Source organism: Furipterus horrens, unplaced genomic scaffold (genome assembly GCF_987537825.1).
Source record: "Furipterus horrens unplaced genomic scaffold, mFurHor1.1.pri manual_scaffold_5, whole genome shotgun sequence".
In the NCBI taxonomy this organism is placed as follows: Eukaryota; Metazoa; Chordata; class Mammalia; order Chiroptera; family Furipteridae; genus Furipterus; species Furipterus horrens.
Window position 1 is genome coordinate 137,632,534 of NW_028327175.1, and position 23,596 is coordinate 137,656,129.

The following is a 23,596-nucleotide window of genomic DNA, read 5'->3' on the forward strand; positions in this document are numbered from 1 at the left end:
CTAGATTCAAGATTTTCAACGACTATGTGTACTCTTAAAAACATGCTTGCCTAAGAACAAGCTTATGGTTGGCTAGTTCTCCCTTCTCATCTTCTTTTCATAATTCCCTTCTCCTGCTTTACAAAAGAAAACATAACTCTTACTTATCAATCAACAACTTTACTATGATGCTTGAGACGAGGCAAGAAACCACTCAAGGCAGCAAAGGGACAGTTGAGAATGTGGGGCTCTGGAAGACAGTCTTGAGAAACTTAAAGAGGGGAGCATCTTATTTTATCCATGTCCCAAACATACTCAAGGCCCCATGCCTTGTCTGTCTGTCTTTTGGTCTGTCTGTCCATCTACCTAGCTTTCCTCCCTTTCCCTCCTGCCTTAGTCTGTCTGTCCAACCTTCCATCTATCATAAAATTAAAATTCAAGAGTGAGATAGTCATCATAGAAATGATAAGACAATACCTATTTGAATTAAAAAAATTAAGTAAGACCTTTTCTAACCAAACAGAAGTCTGGCTGACTGGGCTCATTTATTTGATGAGGACTGTTTTTGTACATTATATTTGTATATAACTTATGTATAATAAACAATATGTCTGAAAATATATTCTTTGTAACTACAGTTGTGGTACAATTTTGAATGTCACCTTAAAAATGTATGTGGGGGATCATCAAAATGGCCATACTACCCAAAGCAATTTACAGATTCAATGCAATCCCTATTAAAATACCAATGACATATTTCACAGACCTAGAACAAATACTCCATAAATTCATATGGAACCAAAAAAGACCCCGAATAGCAAAAGCAATCTTGAGACAGAAGAACACAGCAGGAGGAATCACAACACCAGACATCAAACAATACTACAAAGCCACTGTAATCAAAACAGTCTGGTACTGGCATAAGAACAGACATATAGATCAGTGGAACAGAATAGAGAGTCCAGAAATAAACCCAGGCCTCTATGGTCAACTAATATTTGATAAAGGAGGAAGGAACATAAAATGGAGTAAGAAGAGCCTCTTTAACAAATGGTGCTAGGAGAACCGGATAGGGACCTGCAAAAAAATGAAACTAGACCACCAACTTACACCACACACGAGAATCAACTCAAGATGGATCAAAGACTTAAATGTAAGCTGTGACACCATAAAAGTCCTAGAAGAAAACATAGGCAAGAAAATATCAGATATCTCACGTAACAATCTCTTCACGGATACATCTCCTAAAGCAAGAGAAATAAAGGAAAAAATAAATAAATGGGATTACATCAAACTAAAGAGTTTCTGCCCAGCAAAAGAAAACATCAGCAAGATGAAAAGGAAACCAACCATATGCGAAAACATATTTGCCAATGACATCACAGACAGGGGACTGATTTCCAAAATATATAAAGAGCTGATACGACTCAACATCAAGAAAACAAACAACCCAATTAAAAAATGGGCAAAGGACCTGAACAAACACTTCTCCAAAGAGGACATACAGAAGGTCCATAGACACATGAAAAAATGCTCAACATCATTAGCCATCAGGGAGATGCAAATAAAAACCACAATGAGATACCATTTTACACCAGTCAGAATGGCCATCATCAACAAATCAACAAGCAACAAGTGCTGGCGAGGATGTGGAGAAACGGGAACCCTACTGCACTGTTGGTGGGAATGCAGACTGGTGCAGCCACTATGGAGAACAGTAGGAATTACCTCAAAAGATTAAAAATGGAACTGCCTTTTGAACCAGCGACTCCACTACTAGGATTATACCCGAAGAATCTTGAAACACCAATTCAAAAGAACTTATGCACCCCTATGTTCATTGCAGCACTGTTTACAATAGCTAAGTGCTGGAAACAACCTAAGTGTCCATCTGTAGATGAGTGGATCAAAAAACTGTGGTACAGTTACACAGTGGAATACTATGCAGAAGAAAGAAAGAAGGAACTCCTGCCATTTGCAACAACATGGATGGAACTAGAGAGAATTATACTTAGTGAAATAAGCCAGGCAAAGAAAGAAAAATACCATATGATATCACCTAATACAGGAAACTAAAGAACAACACAAACAAAGGAACTAAATAGAACAAAGAGCAGAATAGCAGTCAATAGGGGGGAGGGGAGAGGGAGAGAAGGGGGATAAGTAAGGGAAGGGTTTAGTCAAAGAACTTGCATAAAAGACTCATGGACATGGACAACGGGGAGGGATATGATTGCGGGAGAGGGGGTGGGATGGGTGGGGGAGAGAAATTAGGGGAAAAGGGGACAACTGTAATTGAAAAACCAAAAAAAAAAAAAAAAAATGTATGTGGGGGAAAATGAATGAGAGAGGTACATAGTCTTAAAAATTCTTTTAAGGGATAGTTGAGAAAAAAGAAATCGATGACCATGAATCTGGAAGATCCATAATAATCCCGAGCTGCTCTAGTTAGGGCAAACCTGATCAGTAGAGCTCTGCTGGGCTGGACTAGTTTGTGGTCCTTTCTGTGAATGCCTGCTTTTCTGCTCCGAAGAGTAAGTCTAAAGATGATGGAACTCTGGCCTCATCTTCCTCCCCCATCTCGAGGGAAGTAATTGGGCTGTTGGTGAATCACTGAGGTTACCAGGTGATACAACATAAACCCCTAACTCAGCCTGGACTTTTCTCACTGAAGGTGAGTTGGACCATCTGAGAACTCCCTGGTACTTTTTAGAATAGCAGATAACAGGATGCTCAGAGGGGCCCCTCAGAGAGGCAATAATATTCTAGAATGGCAAGAAACACTGGAAATGGTGCCTGAGAAGTGGGACTGCAAATGCTTAGAGAGTGGTCTGCACTTCTGACGGGTCTCATGATTCATCTGGAGAGAGATTTTGTGAGATTTTAGTGTCAGGAGAGTCCTTTGAGGCTAGCTATCATAACATTCTCATTTTACAGAAAAAGAAATGGACGTCAGAAGGGTTGGCCCATGGCCACATGGTGTGTTTCTGAAAGAGCCAGTGGCTAGAACCTGATGGCTCAGTTCCCTGCCTAGTGCTCTTTGTCCAATATCATGCTACATATGTGAGTTGTACAAATTAAAGCTTTTTATGATTGCTTCTGATTGACTACTGAACTAGGTCACACTTGACACTTGACTCAATTCGACTTGACATTTTTATTAATGACTTCAGACAAAGGTTCCAAATTTGTGGGGCTTATAATAAGACTCCTTCTGCTGAATTCTGTTTTCTGGGAACCACTAAAGCGGGACCGGAGTAGGGCCTTGAGGTGTGGGGATCACGGCACAGAAAGAAATTAAACTCTAGGACACAGTCTAGTTTTGGCTCTGGACTGTCCCTGCTGCTGGAACTATGGGGTGCTGAAGTTGGTGTAGCAACTCGTGGTTGCTGTAAATTTCAAAAGTGGCATTCTAGGGCCAACAGTGCCCTCCTAAACCGGACAGAGTTTTGGCAGCTGTCATTCTGTGGGACAAGTAAGTGCATGGGAGATCAATTTCACAAAATAAAATTTTAGGTGAATGGGATGAGACTACTTCTTGGTCTATAAAATGGAAAGTCAAATATCAAATATATCATTCAAGGAAACTCCATCTTCAAAACCTGGCTTCCCAGTAGGTCATCTGAAAGCTTAAATGACATTAACTTCTTTGTTCTGGGCTCATAGCATACCGACAACCTCTTTAATGGGAGGAGAGTACCTTTTGCTTTAAGATATCCACCGGCGTCTGATGAGCTTTTAGCTTCTTATTTTTAAGAAGTACCTTCCTTCTAAGTTGGCCAGGTGAAGGAAGCATTGGATCATCTGAGAAATCACTCTCAAATAAGAATTTAGCCACCAGTTTTTCTCCAAACACAGTCTAAAAAGAATAAAGAGAACACAGAATCAATGCCTTTTATCTATACCTCAATTATTTCAGCCTAGTGAATTGTTTTTAAAATCCTAGGAAGAGGAAGTAGGAAAAGTTGTTCTCCCTGCCCCCAGCAGTTCCTTACTGGGCAGAAGGGAGGTGGTGGGAAGGAGGAGCGGTCTAGGCCACTCTCTGCACGGGGCCAGCTCTAACTCTGTAGGAGAGTGCTCTGGAGTCTGATGTAGCAACGAACAATGCAGCGACTCAGTTAGAAGCTGTGGTTTGTAGAATACGGCCCATTCTGGATGTGGGTAAGAAGTCAAAAGGACAGAAAGCTTGAAGTAGGTAGGCAGGAAGGACACAGCTGAAAGATAACAGGGAGGATCCACTGTCTGGTAAAAAGAGCCACAGACACCATTCTCACAAGGGTTTTGAGGCTTGATCTCCAAAGGGGAATGTATGTCCTTCAAGGAGGCAGGCAGTAGAGGCAGGCGCAGTATGATCCACTGGGGTGAGGGTAGAAAATATGGCAATTTCCATTTCTAGTTATTTTTAATTAAAAAGAACAAAAATGGCAGCTTATTAATGTTTACTGTACGGACTGAACATGGCTCCCTTGCTCAGGCTGTAAGTCAGACTTGGTCTGCATGTCAGAAGCTGTTCATGAAGGTCCCTGAGGGACAAGGAGGAATCTCCTGATGGAGAAGATTCATAATTTCAGAAATAATTGAGCATATTCAGTCACATCAAAACTTTAGAGAATGAATAATAAATTCACTTAAATTTTTTTTATGAGAGCCAAAGGTTTTTTATCATTAATAAGTAATAGTATTTAAAAGTTAGTTTTTACTTTATCTTTCCTGTTATTCCCTTTTATAGTCTACTTTTTGCATGTTTTAATTAACATATAAATACGTTAATAAGTAGGATTATATATATATATATAAAATTTAGAAATAAGACAATAAATATACAACAGGAATACATGTTTTAGTGTTTTACTGTTAGGCATATATCATCAAAAAAGTTTAGAGACCATTCTTCTAAATGATGGCAAGAAAAGACATTATGAAAGGCTAATTAGTTTTGTTGGCATTGGTGTTTGAGAACAGTTTCTGCAGGTTGTGTCCCTCCCTCCCACTGAGAGCCCTGTTTCCACAAATGCTTCTACCAGCAGAGGACGGGGAAAGTATAACAAAATATTTGCTCCTAAATCTGCATTATAGTTTCCTCGTATAGGAAGGGCTGAGCGTTAATAGCAACTGTTGTGGCCAGTGTGGATCCCTGTATCTGTGGTGTGGAAGACAAGAAGATTTGACTTATTTGCTCTGAGATATTTTCAGCTTTTCTACAAACAGCTGACAGGGAACACTCTGGCTTCCCTGTTTTGTGGTTCCAGAAGCAGTGGAGAGTTGGCCTCTCCTTATCTCTGAAGGAGACCACAGAACAATGCTTCTATTACTCCAGCCAAAAAGATGGACAATCCTGGAGAAAGCCCAAGCTTCCAGGTCACCCCTGTTTCTCAGGTCTGAGGGACCCCAAATTGTACATGTTTCACAGCTGTGGTCCAGCTGTGGTGTGGTCCATGGTGGATCCATGTAAAGCTCAACAGTAATGGCAAGACAAAGGCCAATATACTATCTTGCCTCTTACCTTGAAAATTTCGGCCATTTTTCGTTGCTGAGGCAATGAACAGTGGTTCTCAATCGATATGATGATTGGTAAGTCAGAGTTGATGAAGGCACTGCGATCAATGGCTTCAACCACTTCCTATGAGAGACAAAACAGCTCATTAAGAGTGTCTTATTAGATATTTCATTAGATATCTGTCCAGGGTGTCAGAAGGCAAGGTAGTTACAGCCTCAGAAAGCATTTAAACTATTGTTTTCAGAAGGCTCTGACCAAAGTGGTTTTTATATTTTCAAGTGTATTTTCAAATTAAGCAAGAGGATAAATCTATATTCTATAGAGCCATTAAATTGATCATATTGAGTTTTGTTCACCTATTATAAGGAACAGTTATCGGTATGGTGAATTTAACAAATCAACATATGTATATTGCATATACTGTAGATAAGATACACTGTTTCAGTTACAGCATCAAAAAAGGTAGGCACAAAATACTTCCCTGCTCTCAAAGAGTTTATAATCTACTTGGGACAATGAGTGATATACCACATATATTCATATGTGCATGGAAATATAATTATCAACTCCTCATCCTCTCAATGTAAAGCACAAGAGTTTTAAGAGGGCTGAACAGGAAAATGAGTTAAAGACGAAATGCATTTCAGCCATCATCTCCACATGTGACAGAAATAACAACACTCTTTCCCAGGCAAGCCTCAGATCAGAGAAATATGATATCACACAGCTAAATACCCTCTCAATGAGGATAGTAATTACACAATGAATTAAATAAACTACTTAGAATTTGAAATAATAATCCAATGAGATCAGTCTTCCTGGGTGACTAACTCCCCAAGTGGAACTAAGTCTCATTACTTTATGATGTTAATTATTGAATCATCTCTTAACATATGATGTTAGCCTCTGTTAGCAGGACACCAGAACAAACGACCTTTAATTTCTATAGTGAAGAAACAGCACCTGAATTTTATATATCATCATATGATGTAAAAGTGACAATAGTATTATTATGTGAAAATGATTTAAGGTAATGATAATTAAAACTTTGGTTGAATGAGAGTCTAGTAAGAGTTCTAGATCAACTCCTAGAAAAATGAACATGTGTGAATCTTACACAACACTGTAAACAATTTTGTAGGGCCTTTAGGGCAAGGAAAAGAACCTCCAACCTAAGGTATAATCTGGTAGAGTCACTGATTTAAATGATAAATGAAGATAATGGCCATTTATGAATGTTTTAAAGAAACTTACGAAGCATTACCTTGAAGGGGATCTTGGTTGTCAGTGTATGTCCATGGTAAATGATGGGCATCCCATCATCTCCATCCCAGCAGTCCAACTCTACACTCCTACAGCCTTGCAGGAGGACCTGTGTGATCAGTGAATACATCCACCCCAGAGGAGCAAATGGCGAGAAAGCCTCAAATTAAATCCAGCACATGATTCTATACATCAGTGTTCACCTTCAGGGCTAAAGCAGAAGGGCATGCGATCTAAAATAAATATTGCATCTTGGCCAAAGGCCACATAATCAGGGATGGGAAAGGTGGAGAACAGATTAAGGTGGAAAGAGTGCTTACCAGAGCAGAATACCATTGGAAAGTAACATTTGATAGCAAAAGCACTTGACCATTTTCCCAGGAACATTCATCCCTCAAGGGACCTATATATATATGGCACATACTGAAATGAGAGAGCCAGGCTGGTGCTCTGTTTAGGCAGAGGTCAGTGGAGGTGATGCCACAGCCCAGAGGAAATGAGGCTACTGATTCCTTAATTAACTGTCCAAATATTTATATGAAGCCAATCAGGATAAAATCTCCATTTAGATCCAAATTCTGCCACTGGTTAATATATTTGCTATGAACATATAGCATGTAAGAAGAGTAGAAGCATGGAGTTACCAAGGATTTGCTTTGCTGTCTAATCCTAGAACAGCATCTAGAGCAGAGATGGCAAATAATCCATAAACTCACCACTCCCATACCCTTAGCAGACATCAGCAATCAATCACAGCACACTTGCCCCATTAGCTTTGATATGTTATCTCACAACCTCTTCAGCAAGGTGCTTCAGGAAACACTCCCAATGAATCAGATGAGACGGTAGCTCTTTGCTATCCTGGACCTTGAGTTGGAAGCAGAGCTCCTGACACGTGTGTATGTTGCAGTTTTGTAATGTTTGCCTGTAGAAGCTACTTGTAGACTTTCTTTTAAGATAGTCTTGAAAGGGTAACCCACATCGAGAGCAAAATATATCTGCAAATGGGCCAAGCCACTGATTTACGAGTTCACGTAATTATTACTACGTGACAGCACTCCAATACTGGGGGCTAGTGGCCACTGGAGTTTTTGCAACAAAACTCAGAGAGTGGAATTGTATTTTAATATTTTTTGTATAAAATATTTTCTAGATTCTTCCCATTGCACAACACGCAGCACTCAATCTTCCTGGGTGACCGAACTTCCCAGGTGGAACCTATCCTGTGGCCTAGAGTCCCAAGGCTATCAGCTTCTTCCTACAGCTAGAGTTTCTAGAGGTATGTTGTGTTAGTCTGAAAATCGCGGTGTGATATGACAGTGAAACACAAGGCTGCTCCACCTGTGTGGCACGCCTACTGTACTGGGAAGCATGTTCACCTTATGGCCTCCATGTATGTCTAGAAAGGAAAAACCAGAGCTGGAAATTCCAGATGAGAACAGTGCTTTTTTCCGGTTCCCCTCTGTCCCATAGAGTAACGTTAGGTAGTAATCAGAAGGGCTGAGGAAGAGAGTGGTAAGAAATAAGATTAAAGGAATATTCATACTAGGTTTAATCACATCTGTGAGTCTATTTGAGGGGTTTCTGTGCCTTATTCAAAAGCTGTGGCAACTTTTACTTGGGGTGTAACGTTAAGGAGTTAAAAAAAAAAACTCTTTCAAATAGGAATGTGGAGTAGGAATAAAAGCTAATTAAATTTTGCTTATTTTCTTGGGAGAGATGAGAGATTCTCTCTCTTCCTTAATTTTTTCCCTCTAGAACAATGGATTTCAAACTTCTTTAACCTTGGAATTCTCTGTGCAAATACAGGGCCAATATGTACAGCACATAAAAGGGCAGGACTTCAGCCGCAGGGGGCACAGGTATGGGACCTTCCTGCTCTACTGCTTGCCCATCTCAGTGTGAGCAGCTGAGGCCCCTTGACAGAACTCCTAGTTTGAAAATCACTATTCCAAGGACATCTTCATTTCATAAGAAAAGTTGCTTAGATTTTAGAGTTTAGAACACACATTCCGTACTAGATAAATTTTGGGACAGAAGTTTGGTCCATGCTTTGAGGAATATGTGGACTAATCTGGAGAACAACGGAACCTCAGGTCTGCAGGGCTCGGGTAAACAATACAATGGCAATTTTCACACTTGAACTTCCCTCTCTTCCCACACACTCCATCATGCACTTCTATTCCTAGGACCTAACCTAGCTCCTTTCTGATTGATTGCTTCTTGTAGGAGTTCTGCAAACAGGCAGCAGACACTAGGAATTTGCAGTAAATATAACAAGGAGGCAACTGAAGATCATTGAGAGTTGGATGTTTAGGTAGAAAGCATGTGCTTTCTTTTTAGTCCAGAGAACCTCCTGAGTTTCCCAGAACATCCCCTTGAATTAAGTTTGTGGGGACAGTGCCGACAGTCTGTGCAGATTTTTCTTTTCTTAAGTTGGTTACCATAGGGATGGATTGCTTGTCTCATAAATTGCAAAGCAAAACAACCAATACTTCGGGAATAACTTCGTAGAGAGTTGAATTTGCTAACTATGCATTCCCACTACAATATATTGATTTATTTAGCATTTAGGGAAATGATTAGATAACTTTCCCATGGGAAAATCTAATTTTAGTAGGAGTAGGTCAAACTAACTAGGATCTAAAAGCTATGAGTCTCAAACAAATACTTTTGTTTTTTTGGTTGCCTAGAATAAAGGTTAAGTATAGACAGCAGGAAAAAAGAAAACAAAAAGAAGAAAAGAAAACAACTGTATGTACATAGGCTGTTTTCCCACACATCATACTTCCTCATGTTTCACATGTAGTAGTTCATAAGTTCTTTACAGGAACCTGGGGTCAGGTTTTTGTGACTTTGGGGGTTATATAAATAAGGTTTACTGAAAATCAGATCCTAAGTGGCATTCTCAGTACCTGGCTGTAGAGTTCTACTGAGGATTCTCCTTTGAGCTGATGGCCTGTGAGGTAGGTATTGTGTGAAGACTCAATGTAGTAATAGGACAGGGGCAGTTGTAATTCTTTAATGTTCTCCTGTGACTCATCATTTTTCGAGGCAAAGTTATCTTTATCCATCAGAAACCTAGGAGGAAACAAATTTTCTTAGGATTGCATGGGAAAAAATGCACACTCTTAAATGATGGGCAAAGGTATTTTAAAAGTTACCTTGCAAATCCTTCAAATGACATTAGGCCCTGATGACACATACTAACGCTAGGCTCAAACTTCTGCAAGGGATACAAAAAGAGTGTTATTTAGGTAAAGGAAACTAAGGGGGGAAGAAAACCACCACATCATTTTTTAAAGCTGTTCTGTTTTCATCAGGAAACATCTAAACCAAATATTTGAACTAATTTAGTTACGCGGTGGTAAGATGTAGTTTCTTAGTCCCAAAGAAAACATTTGTTATAAGTGAGTTTATTATACAAAGCATATTTATTTAAGAGAAGAAGGAGAGCAAGAGAAAAGAATAAGGCTGATTTATATGGAAACAGCTGCTATCGGTTAATTCAGGTGAAAATGGGGATAATAACAGCAGCTATCACAGCGTCAGGGAGAGATGAAACGAGATGATTCCCACAGAGCACTTCATATAGTGCCTGTACTCAATAACCTTACAGTGAGCACTCTGCATGTGACAATCATCCTACATTTGAAGTATTTCCAGTGAGCAACTCCCATTGCTGGAGAGCTAATCCACCCAGCCACAATGAACTGTCTCACCCCACAACCTCCTACCCACTCTAGTTGCAGCCGTCACCGTATCTTGCCTGGGTTACTTATGAAAGCTTCCTGCTAGTCTCTCTGCTGCCACTCTTTCCCCAGCACAGGTCATTCTCCAGTGAAGTCAGAGTGACCTCTTACAAAAAGCAATCAAGTCATATGACTTACTCCCCAGCTCAGAAATTTCCATTAGCTCCCTCTTTCTCATGGACTTCAGTCAAACTCCTTACTGCAGCCCAAACACCTAGCCTACCTGTCTGAAATCATGTCTGATGTTGTCCCTGAGGCTTATGTAGCAACCATGACACAGTTTTTTTATTGTTTCTTGTAAACCCTAAGCTCGCTCCTGCCTTGGTCTTTGAGCTTGCTGCTCCCTGTCTGGAAAGTTCTCTCCTCAGACCTTCAATAGCTTACTCGTTCCGGGCTCAGCCCAAGCATCACCTCCTGCACTGCTCCATCCCTCTCCTCTGCTCCATACTTTCTAGATCCCATTATTACCTGAAATTACATTATACAAGGTGGGGCAAAAGTAGGTTTACAGTTGTTCGTACAAAAAAATACAATAATTAATAAGTAATAATAAAAGAGTAAACTCTGTTTCACAAACTCTCAACTTGTAAAGCTACTTTTGCCCCACCCTGTATCTTTATTGGTTTCTTGTTTGCCTCACCCACTTGCATGGAAGCTGTGGTGAGGGCCAGGACTTGATCTTATTTACTGCTATATTCCCAGGTCCTGGAACAGAGCTGGGCCCATAGTAGGAGCAGACAAACATTTGTTAAATGATCAAAGAGACTGAAAACCTAGATTACTAGTTCTATTGCATGTGCTAAACAATAAGAAGGAATCATATACTGATGTCTTACCACAGTCACTGAGTAACAGAAGGCTTGGGACCTATGTTAATCATATGTTAAATAAGAACCCATGTACTTGGTATTTAAAAAAAAACCCAAAACCCTCTATTTCTGCCTTAAACTTCAGGGTCTTTGAAAAGAAGTATAGAAAGAGTAAATATTTGGTAGAAAATAATTAGAATAGTCAGGGGCTTTATACATGTGGGCACAAGAAACAGGTACATACCTGGATGATGCTGAGGATTTCATCGTAAGTGCAGTGTTCTCCTTGGCAATTCACTAGGAAGTCATTGAGCTGAAGTATGCCAATCCCAAATACGCCCAGGGACGTGCTCTCGACCCCTGTGCCATTTGTCACGATACTTGCAGCAGCAATGGCATCAGAGATCTGCCTCTGGTTGTCTGACAGCTGCTGTTTACTCTTAATGAACAACCCCAAATCCGAGACATTTCTGGTCAACAAATCTGAAATGGAACCATCCACAGAACATGGACAAACTAGACAGCATCTTTCATGAAGTTCATTTGGGAGATAATGGTGCTGTGGCTTTATCAAGCTGGAGAAACTCTTCACCAATCTATCTAAACAAGCCATCAAACTCAGTGCTTATTCCTGGCTTCACAGAGTAGAGGAATATAAAAGGAATCAATGAATAAAGAAAAGAAACTAAGAGAGAGCTAGATTGATGAACCTGAAAGTCCACAAGCTTTGGTATTAGAGGGGAACTAAATGTACATTCACTTGAGGATTTTAGGCTGAATCTGGACTTTGGTTTTAAAGAATAACTATTACATTTTTATATTTTCAGAGACTAAAGATATACCTTTAAAATTACAGTTTTTCTGTACTTTAAAAGTGTAACTGCACACATTTGTGTGCAGGTCTCTGTGTGAATATAAATTTTCATTTGTTTCGGTAAACACCAAGGAGTGCAGTTGCTGGATGGTGTGATAAGGGGATGTTAATTTGTAAGAAACAGCCCAACTCTCTTCTGAAGTGGCTGCACCATCTTACATTCCCACCAGCAAGGCTCCGGTTGCTCCACACTGACACCAGCTTCAGTATGGCCAGTCATTTTAATTCTAGTCACTTTGAAGACAGTCTGGCAGTTTCCTACAGAGCTAAACATAGGCTAATTTTACAATCCAGCAATTATGTTCCTAGGTGTTTACTCACATGAGGTGAAAACTTAAATGTATATTAAAACCTACATACAATATTGACAGCAGCTTTATTTACAATTGCTAAGACTTGGAAGCAACCAGAAAGTCCTTCCATTGGTGAATAAACGGTGATAAATCCATACAACGAAATATTATTCAGCTATAAAAGGAAATGAACTATCAAGCCATGAAAAGACATAGTGAAACCTTAAATGTGTATTGCTAAGAGAAAGAAGCCTGTCTGAAAAGGCTACATACTGTATAATCCTAAGTATATGACATTCTGAAAAAGGCAATATTATGGAGAATGTAAAAAAGAAACAAAATCAATGGTTGCCAGGGGTGCAGAAGAAGGGAGGGTGGGATTTTTAGGGCAGTGAAACTATTCTGTATAACACTGTAAAGGTGGATACATGTCATTTTATTTATGTCAAAGCCCACAGAACGTACAACACAAACAGTGAACACTAATGTAAACTATGGACTTCAGTTAATAATAATATATCAATGTTGGCTCCCTGAAACAAATATGTAAGATATTAATAACAGCGGAAGTTGTGTGGGGTGGTATATATGTGAACTCTGTGCTTTGTGCTCTTTTTCTGTAAATCTAACATTGCTCTAAAAAAACCTATTAAATTTTTAAAAAGTGTAACAGGTTGACTAATCCATGGTTATGTACATACGATGACTAAAGCTGAAAAAGGTTAATATTCTTAGCATTAAAGCAACTGCATGAAAGAGGGCAGCTCTTTTGTTTTGACTTCTTTGTGTTTATGTTTTCCAGCAAGAACAGAAGAGAAAGCTAACAGCCTTTAAAATGCATTGGTGGTGCTGGTGATGGTGGGGGCGGTGAGTGGGCTAGAACTAGGCATTCTGGTTTACATATTTGGGAAAATGTCCTGGATGTTACATATTTGAGAAAATATCCTGGATGCTGAGGTCACTAAAGACTCTCATTATTAAAGGGTAGACAACTCCCACCATGAGGTTGAGCGCCCACCTGCCTGTAGGCAGGGAAGAGGCTGGCGGTTCTCACCTGGGACACACCACACACCCAGTGGACATGTGAAATGAGCAGGAAAGTGTTTTTGGCTGCTAGAATAAGTGGAGGGCTCTGTTGGTGAAATATCCTGAAATACATGGACAGACCCACACAGTGATGGATTTCTTTGTCTCAGATGCAATGACACCTTGGAAAAATTCTCCAAATGTTTTGCCATGCCCCAGGTAACAGCACACCATGTAGGACAGGCTGACGGTCTGTGTGATAGGATCTCTAACCCTGGATTTTTAGACAGAAAGGTCTCAAAGAGAAAGATTAAATTGTTACACAAACCTAGGTCAGGCTGAAGACCACTGGTGTCTTCATCAATGGTTAGGTTGGTGTAGAGCGGGGTCGACCCGGAGCCCGATCGGTTGCAGGGCACAGCGTAGAGGTCGAAGAGGTCCTTCAGGTCCTTGCGGCTCCTGACACTGGGGGAGGGATGAGAACGCCTCCCATTTAGTACTGTTGTGAAAATGTGGAGCTGAGAAAGGGTAAGAAGGAAGCATGTCATACCTGAAGGACTTGAACAGCTCAACAAATTCAACAAAACTCATGTTACTGTCTGAAACCATGAAGCTCTGAAAGCCTTTCATTCCGCCTTTGATGCGCCCGTGCCAGCTGCTGCTGCTCCAAGCACTGCAACAAAGACATGGCCTTAATGGGCAGAACGAGGCGATTGTTGTCATTCTGCCCCAAAGGACCTTCTCTCATTAGCAATAGGACGGAAGAGATGGACTGCAAGTCATAGGGTGGAGGCTATTTTCATTTCTCTCAAAATTAATCTATATTATGTCAGAGGAGATAAAAATTGTTCATGGAAACCACTTCGTGTTTACAGTCTATTTAATAAGGGCATAAGGCTGAGCTGAATATGCCTCTACTAATCAAACAGTTCTTTGAAATCACAGGTCACTGGGGGGAAAATGTAAACTGAGAGTCTTTGAAGAAAAGTCATTAAAAAAAGAGCCCCAAATTATTCAGTTATAACCTGTGGAAAATTATGCATGTTTTTCCCTATATCCTGAATTACAGAAACACATTTAAGAAGAATGTCTTAAATGTATTAATGTCTTCTCTTTTTCCTTTTTAAACTAGTTCTTAGATGAAAACAGGGAAGGGTTTTTAATACTAATGGAAAATTGGAGTCAGAAAAATATTAAGAATGGAAATAAGCCAATTCTGTCTAGGATTGTATTTACACCTGCCAAGGCTGTATCTATTCAATATAAAATTATCAGTCAACTAGATCAAAAATTCAGTCTGGCTGTTTCACAACATTTTTTCAGTTTCTATACTGGTTCCCTGATAGTATAGAGAAATGTTTTGTCTAGTTGTTCACCAAATCAGTGAACAGGATCTTTCTTTTTCTTTCATTTCTGGTTTTGTCTTTTTATTTCACTTTAGAAATATCAAATATATATTTCAATATATAAGGAAGTATAGAGAATATTGTAATGAAGAGCCCATTTACCCTCAATCCTGCTAATGATGTTTACTCATGGAAAATTATTTTCTGTTGACATCTGCAGGTTAAAAGAAGAGTATTACAAAAAGCTAGACTTACATTATTTTGAGGGGAAAAGTTATAGATTCCCCCATGTAATGTGGGAAACAGAGCATGGAGCTGCAGGAAGAGGAAAAAGGTCCCATGAAGGGATTTATCATTTGCATTTAAACAAATAATTCCCTGTCTTCCTTCCAGTTCCAGGTTCAGCCACTGTCTGCAGGCACCCACCCCCTCTGACGTTAGGAAACTCCATTTGTCCACTCTTGCCTTCAGTCTTGCTTTCTCCTAGAACAGGATCTGAGCTGGGTTTTCTTCTCCTGTCTTGTCTTTTTTTTCTGTTTTAGAATACTTGGTGGGCTGTGGGCCTGAGAGGCCCTGTGATCTTGCATCTGATATGTTAGTTTCTCTACTTCTGCCTCTTTAAAAAGAGTTCCCTCTCTTATTCTGTCCTTCCTTTTCCTGCTCAGGAATGATTGAAATAAAGGGAAAGGCTACTTAATCCCAGTTACCTGTCTATTTTATTTACCTGGGATACTGTAGAGGCTGAAATATAATGAACAGAATTCTGATTCTTTATAACTTTTAATTGTGTTACACACCTAAACTTACAGAAAACTTGCAAGAGTGATACAAAGAATTCCCAGGTATCCTTGGCCCAGTTTCACTAAGTGCACCCGAGTGTATGAAGCATAAATTATGTTCATTATACACAATGTGAAATAATGCTTCCCTTTAAAAAATGGTTTACTGTAGTGGGTATGTGTGTAATGAATGTTTCCAAAACCGATGTCTGCACAGACCCATTTCCTCCTCCCACCCTTCTCTTTGATAAAGTGGAGTGCTTGTTTTATCTTGGATCTGTCTGGAATCTCTGCATTTCTTAATCTTTAGTGGGGCTGAGGAAGATGGTGTGGCATTCTGACTCCTTTGAAAGTCTTTCATTCTAATATTAGTTCTTCTGAGAGGGTAGATGTTGTTTTAAATCTGTAATTTGCATGGACCTTATGAAATAATTTACTATAATACCAGCTTTGAAATTATCTAAACATATCCAACTTACTATAATATATTCCTTTCTCCGAACATGTATATCTTATCTTAGAAATGAGAAGAGTGTTAAATATATTTTACCCATTAGCAAAGGGTCAAGCAGCTTACTTTAAAACTTAATTTATTCTTCCTTTAGAGCAGTGCAATTCAATACAACTTTTTTCAATGATAGAAATATTCTGTATCTGCACTGTTCAGTACAGCAGCCACCAGCCACTGTGGCTATGAGACACTTTTAATGTGGTTAGTGTGACTAAGGAACAGGGTTTAATTTAATTTAATTTAAATTAATTTAAATAGCCACTTTTCCCCCTGTGGCTAGTGGTTACTATACTGGACAATGCTAATTTGGAGAATCACAGCTCAGGTTTTGTTATTGCTATTGACCTTTGAAAGGTTGGTGTGTCACATAATTAGGAGCAATTGTAGTCATATGAGAAGATAGGAGTATAAAATCAGGAAAAGTAGGAGCATTAAAAAATCTGGGTGTTTTCAGTTCTTATTGTAATTGTTAAGTCAAAATTTGAGACAGTCTTTCCACAGAGCATTGGGAGAAGACCCCTGATAGACAACTCGAATGATGTGAAGGGTCCTTCTGTTTTTATCATGTTAAGGCCCCACCTGCATGGGCTCTTGTTTGAAGACAGCACAGGGGAGGACACTGGCCTGATGGGAGATGAGGTCCCGGCAGCCAAATTAGGGGACCCAGCCGTGGTCAGAGAGTGGGCTCTTCGGGAAGGGAGAAGGTTAGGCAGGCTTGTGATGGCATTCGCCTCTGTGAGATGGAGATACAAAAAAGAAATAATGACCCCAATTACACTTTCTCTCAGAGATCAAATAAAAACCAAAGACACTTCTGAATCTCTGAGCAAGTCACTCTGTGCAGGCAATTTCTACACAAGGAGCATCAAAGTATTCTGATGACAGACTCATCTGGTGGGTTCTCAACCCTGGTGCACATGATAGTCATCTGAGAGCTTAAAAGGTGTGTAGATCCCAGCCACAGCATCCAAATCAGTGGCGGGGCTGTGGCCAAGGCATCCAGGTAGGTGTTTTAAAAAGCTCTAATAGCCAGCTGGGATTGAGAATCACTTGTCTGACCCATCAAATTGTATCTTGTAGAACTAAAACTCCCTGCCAATAATGGCAAGTTAAGTAATGAAAGTTTTCTTCCAAGTACATTGTGCCTGCAGAAATACCTCTTGGGTTCCATCATCTAGTTAAAACAAAGGTAAGTATATTTAACAAGATAAAGAGTTCTGTTAAGAATGTCCACTATCCTTAAATCATGTTTTAAACCCAAATGTATATATTTCCCACAAAAATTTCACCTGTGAATATGCTGCTGCTTTACCTGATTCTTCTTGCTCATTAATGTCTTGAGGATCAGAACCACTCAAGCTCCGACACTCTTTGTGCATTTTGGCCTTCCGAGTGGCCATCTCATCGTCGGTCGCCTCTCCACTCTCCCCCTGGGAACACAAAACGCACTATGTTTCACATTCTGTATTTCTCTCCCATCACTGCTTTAGTTCGGGCCGTCCCTGTATTCTGACGGAGCCACCTGCAAGACTGCCTCCCCTCAGTGAACCCACTGAAGACCCACGTGAAGGCTGGCCAAGTACTCTCATGGAATATTATTCCATCTGTCCTTCACTATAAAGCAGTACTCCTCAGGGGAGGGGGCTCATGAAAGGAGGCATATGACCCTGGAATCCCCATGTAGAGACAGAGTTATAAAGCAGATGAAATTCAATTTAGGCATCAACAGCTTCCCATCTGCAAAGAGTGATACTTTTTCGAGGTAACCATGGAGAAAATATATTATCATGTTATAGTGATAATGAATATCATGAAATATATAATACACAGTGATAAATACATATTTATTATGATAAAAACATAACATAAAATTTACCATCTTAATCATTTTAAAGAGTGCAGGAGGATAGTGCTAACTATACGTACCTTGTTGTGCAACAGATCTCTAGAACTTTCTCATCTTGTAAAATTGAGACTCTACCCATTCAACAACCCCCTTTTCTCCCCTTCCCTCCAGTCCCTGAACACCACCATTCTACTTTCAGTTTCTAAGAGTTTGACCCCTCATGTAAGTGGGATCGTGCAATATTTGTCCTTATGTGACTGGCTTATTTCATTAGGATAATGTCCTCAAGGCTCACTCATGTTGTAACATATGAAAGAATTTCCTTCATTTTTCAAATTGAATAATATTTCATTGTATGTATATAGCATCTTTTCTTTTTTCCTTAATTATATTTCATTGATTATGTTATTACAGTTGTCTCGATTTTCCCTCTTGGTCCCCCTCCACCCAACACCCCTACTCCATTGTTCATATCCATGGGTCATGCATATAAGCTCTTTGGCTACTCCGTTTCCTATACTGTACTTTACATCCCCACAGCTCTTCTGTAACTACCTATTTGTACTTCTTAATTCCCTCACCTCTTCACTCATTCCCCCACACCCCCTTCCCATCTGGCGACCATCAAAGTGTTCTTTATATCCATGATTCTGTCTCTGTTCTTCTTGTTTGCTTAGTTTATTTTTTAGATTCAATTGTTGATATATATGTATTTTTTTCCAGTTTATTGTTCATAGTTTTGACCTTCTCTTTCTGAAATAAGTTCCTTTAACATTTCATATAATAATGGTTTGGTGATGATGAACTCCTTTAGTGTTTTTCTTGTCTGGGAAGCTTTTTATCTGCCCTTCAATTCTAAATGATAGCTTTGCTGGGTAGAGTGATCTTGGCTGTAGGTTTCTGCTTCTCATGACTTTGAATACTTCTTGCCAATCCTTTCTAGCCTGCAAAGTTTGTTTTGAGAAATCAGTTCACAGTCTTATGGGAATTCCCCTGTAGGTAACTCTCTTCTTTTCTCTTGATGCTTTTAAGATTCTCTCTTTATCTTTAACCTTTGGCATTTTAATTATGATGTGTCTTAGAGTAGACCTCTTTGTATCCATCTTGTTTGGGACTCTGTGCTTCCTGGACTTGCATGTCTATATTTCCTTCACCAAATTAGATAAGTTTTCTTTCATTATTTTTTCAAATAGATTTCTAATTTCTTGCTCTTTCTCTTCTCCTTCTGGCACTCCTATAATGTGAATGTTGGAATGCTTGAAGTTGTCCCATAGGCTGTTCATGCTATCCTCTTTTTTTTGGATTCTTTTTTCTTCTTGTTGTTCTGATTGGTTGTTTTTGATTCCTTATGTTCCAAATCATTGATTTGATTCTGGGCTTCATCTACTCTACTGTTGTTTCCTTGTAAATTGTTCTTTATTTCACTTAATGTAACCTTCATTTCTGACTGGATCTTTTTAATGCTATTGAGGTCCTCACTAAGTTCCTTGAGCAACCTTATAAACAGTATTTTGAACTCTGCATCTAATAGACTGCTTATTTCCAATTTGTTTGGTTCTTCCTCTGGAGTTTTGATCTGTTTTTCATTTGGGCCATGTCTCTTTGTCTCCTCATTTTGGCAGCCTCCCTGTGTTTGTTTCTATGTATTAGGTGGAGCTGCTTTGATTCTGTGTCTTGGTAGTGTGGCCAAGTGTAGTGATGTCTTACAGGGGTCCAGTGGCACAGCCTCCCCTATCACCCAAGCTGGGTACTCGCGGTGAGCCCTTTGTGTGGGCTGAGTACACCCTCCTCTTGTAGTTGAGACTTGATTGCTGTTGGCAGGTCAATGGAGGGATTTATCCAGGTCTGTCAGCTGCAAGGTTTGGCTGTGACCACTGGCCACCAACCTCCACCCTCCTTGGAGGATCAGCTGTGCAGGGGCAGGGTGGTGGTATATCACCTTTTCTTTATTCTTCATTTGTGGATAAACATTTAGGTTGTTTCTCTTGATCATCCATTTTAAATTGTGTTCTACAACATTTAGCAGGTCCTCTAAGACCTTTCTAATCTGATCCCCGTTCCTTTCTAGCCTTTCCTTGCCCACCACAAGGCCCTGCTCCAGCTACATGTGCTTCCCTGAGCAAGCCGAATCTTTCATGCCTCTCTGCTGGCTCAGCTGCCTGGGATGCTTTTCCCTATGTTGTCTGTTTGGTAAATTCCTGTTCAGCCTTTAAGACCCATCCGTCAACTTCTCAGTGAAGTCTTTTCTGCCTGCCTCTCAGCCCTATCTCTTCCTTCTCTCTGCTCCTACAGCACTTTGCAGACTGCTTGACAATGAGTTCTTAGATCTCACTGTGTTAGTTAACATGTCTGTGTCCCTCTCTCGACTCTGACTTTTTCCTGGTGTTGACTCAGTTCCTAGTACTGAGGTTGGCACCCAGGAGGTGCTTGGTAAGCCCTTGCATTTTGTTTGTTTTATACCTCATCTTGTTCCCAACCAAAATACCTAAAATCATTTATGGTGATATAGAACATACAATGATGATTTTGGATGATTTGGTCTAATGATTAAAAAACAGGTAACACTCTACCCTCATAAGCATTTTCTTCTTTTTCTTGGTAGTGCTGAGGCCCAAGGTATTGTTCCTCTGCATGTTTGGCTTCTCGGCACTTTTTGCTGATGTCCCAGGGCTGGGATTTCGAGTATTCCACCTTCTTCCACCAAACAGCTCCACAGCATGAGCCAAAGTTGGGCCTTCATACCGTCCATCCTCCTGTAAAACAAAAAACAAACAAACAAAAAAACACATGCTGAACACAGAAGAGGACAGCAAGCAATGGGGAAATAAATATATTAATGGCTCCCAGTAAATTCCCAGGGGTGGAAGAGCACAGGCAGCTACTGAAGAACAACAATCTGGCCACCCATGTGGCTCTGTTTTCTAATTGTCAGGACTCTTTGTTGAGGATTTCATCATATCCTCTGTAGTCCTGGTCACATCCCTCTTGAGTTCCAGTGATATGCTTTAACAGGGCCATGTTCAACTGGGATTAACAAAAAAATTTTTCCTTTCTTGTTTTAGAGGTTATGTTTTGGAATTACCACTATAAAAAAATTCCTTAAGATGTACTTCACAAATTAGGGTTTTGGAGGACTTTGTGGGGTGGGTTGTGTGTGTGAACCTATTTAAGTAAAATCAGTCCTATTTGCTATTGCATTACTACAGGTATATTTTCACAGAGTTTGATGCTTGGGACAGTCTGCCTTGAAATATGTGGCAGTCAGGTCCCCAGCTGGGGCCGCGAGTGAGAGGCAACCACACAGTAAAAAAAAAAAAGAAAAGAAATATGTGGCATACTTAAAATTCACTTTGGAGGGCTCTGGGGAGCACCTCAAATAGTTTAGACTGCCAGCCTCTCAAGTGACTACTATACAAGGATAGAGAGTCCAAGGGCCTCAGAATACCATGCATATTATGATGCCGTAACCAGCAAAAACACATTAGAAGGGTAGGCAATGATCTATAATAAATAGCTGCTTTTCCTAAGGCAACTAAGTATAACATGTAGTGAGTAGCAGCAAGAATTTATTTATTGAATTAAATATTAATTGTTCAATTAACAATGGTCAAAAATTCTCCTTATAAGCCAGGAAAGCTAGTTAATAAAGCTACAAAAAGTTGCATATGAATTAAAGATATTGATAGTTCACAGATTGTACAAAAGGGCTCTTCTAAAATTACTTCCCATTTACTGTCTTTATTTTGTGCAAACTTTTAAGGCTAGTCCTCCTTTGTAGTTCCAAAGAAGTGGTTGTAAATGGATTTTGCTTTGTAAATAATAAAGATGCTTTGTGTGTGTGTGTGCCTGCTCCTTTATCCTAATGTTTAATGACTATCTGATTTTATGACTGTTCATGATGCTGAACAAACTGTATACCTGATGTGGGAAAACCCTTTGGTGCTTTCTTATGTTGGATATCTGTAGTTTATACCTGTCCACTAATCATTTCTTTTTATTCTAACCATACTCCAATATTACTTTATCTCTTCTTTGCTGGATACAGTTATGGGTCTGTCAACCATGGTGGAACATCCCTTGACCAATGGTTGACACCAAATCCAAATAAGGCAACTGGAACCTCGATCCCTGGAAGAAGAGTCTTGAAGGCAGCGGTGCAGAGAATGAAGATGGTTGGAGCTCATCCCACCTGGTGCAGGCCTGCTCAAGACAGTCCTGGTTAACAAGTCACTACAATTGACTTCAAAGTAGAATAAGCATTTCATGACCCAATTTCATAACTGGGTTTTAACTACCTTATTGAATAACATACTTTAAACCTAAAAAAATTTTTTGTAAAAATTTTGTCTATGGGTTTTAACTAACACATTAAAAAATTTAATAACCCCTTCATTAAAATGTAAAACTTCTGCTCTGCAAAAGACACTATCAAGATAATTAGGAGACAAGCCACAGACTGGGGGAAAATTTGCAAAAGAAACATCTGCTAAGGACTATTATCCAAAATACACAAAGAAATCTTAGCATTCAACAATAAGAAGGAAAAAAAATTGGCCAAAGACCAAAGACCTGAACAGACATAACAGCAAAGACAACAGATGGCAAGTAAACATAACCAGAGGGAACTCTAAGGTAAACTACGGACTTTGGGTGATTACGATGTGTCAATGGAGGTTCCTTCTTTGTAAAAAAAAGGTACCATTTTGGTGAGTGCTGTTGATAATGGGGGAGCCTATGCATGCGTGGCAGTGGGAGGTTTATGGAAAATCTCTGTACCTTCCTTTCAGTTTTATTGTAAACCTAAAACTTCTCTAAAAAATAAAGTCTTTAATAAAAATTTAATAGACCCAGTTACCTTCTGCATGCAAAAGAATCAGTCTTTACTACTTTGGTTTTTCTAAATCAGAACATCCTAACTTGGGCCAAGCTTTCTTAATGAAAATTTTTTAGGCCTGAAAAAGGCAGGATGCCTTAGTTTAATCTTTCTTTCATCTTATACAAAACTAAAATCGTTTGGGATGAGTGAAGGATACATCTTCTATTTTTAATTTGGAGAAGGACTATTGTGAGATTTAGGAAAAAGTTCACTTGGAAGTCGAGGATTAGGAAATTGGTTCCTTAAAACATATTCATGCACTTTTACCTCTTAGCATATCCTTGCACATGATACCTTGAAGACTGTTAATCTAATCCTTTGAATAAGTCCTGATTTTTCTTGAAGATAGCCAGAATCTGTTTCTGTTGCTTACTACCAAAGAAGTTCACCTGATAATCCTGTATTTAAACTTCTCAGCTCCCCAGAGATCTTTCCAAATACCCAGGATTATGGGTTCTTAATTCTGCCCATGATAACCTTGAATCAAAGTTTGATACCAGTCTTTCCTCTACATTCCATATCAAATCTCTGCATGGTTTACTTTGTTTTACTTTACTGCTTCATTACAAATGCCACTATTTCTTCTTGTCTTTTGCTTTACCTCCTGTTATTATTTCCATTACATCAATTTTTGTTTACGAGTATTAAGATACCTGTATTTGAAGGTAACTTCACATGCGTTCATTACACAAGGGGACTTCGATGTTGGAAATATTATTTTCTATACATGTCCTTCCCAGACTAG

At 39.5% G+C, this 23,596-nt stretch overlaps 1 protein-coding gene across 1 annotated transcript in view; it reads right to left on the reverse strand.

The window, feature by feature from the left end:
- Positions 1 to 23,596, reverse strand: part of PLCE1 (phospholipase C epsilon 1) — a 294,291-nt gene that overhangs the window by 39,317 nt on the left and 231,378 nt on the right. Inside the window, exons 8-18 of the mRNA XM_090277947.1 lie at positions 20,546 to 20,728; positions 17,442 to 17,559; positions 16,709 to 16,862; positions 14,044 to 14,166; positions 13,822 to 13,958; positions 11,545 to 11,783; positions 9,904 to 9,965; positions 9,655 to 9,820; positions 6,741 to 6,848; positions 5,483 to 5,599; positions 3,680 to 3,838 (exon numbers count right to left, since the gene is read on the reverse strand). Coding sequence (XP_090134073.1) covers positions 3,680 to 3,838; positions 5,483 to 5,599; positions 6,741 to 6,848; positions 9,655 to 9,820; positions 9,904 to 9,965; positions 11,545 to 11,783; positions 13,822 to 13,958; positions 14,044 to 14,166; positions 16,709 to 16,862; positions 17,442 to 17,559; positions 20,546 to 20,728 — 1,566 coding nt within the window. The remainder of the gene's footprint in view (positions 1 to 3,679; positions 3,839 to 5,482; positions 5,600 to 6,740; positions 6,849 to 9,654; positions 9,821 to 9,903; positions 9,966 to 11,544; positions 11,784 to 13,821; positions 13,959 to 14,043; positions 14,167 to 16,708; positions 16,863 to 17,441; positions 17,560 to 20,545; positions 20,729 to 23,596) is intronic.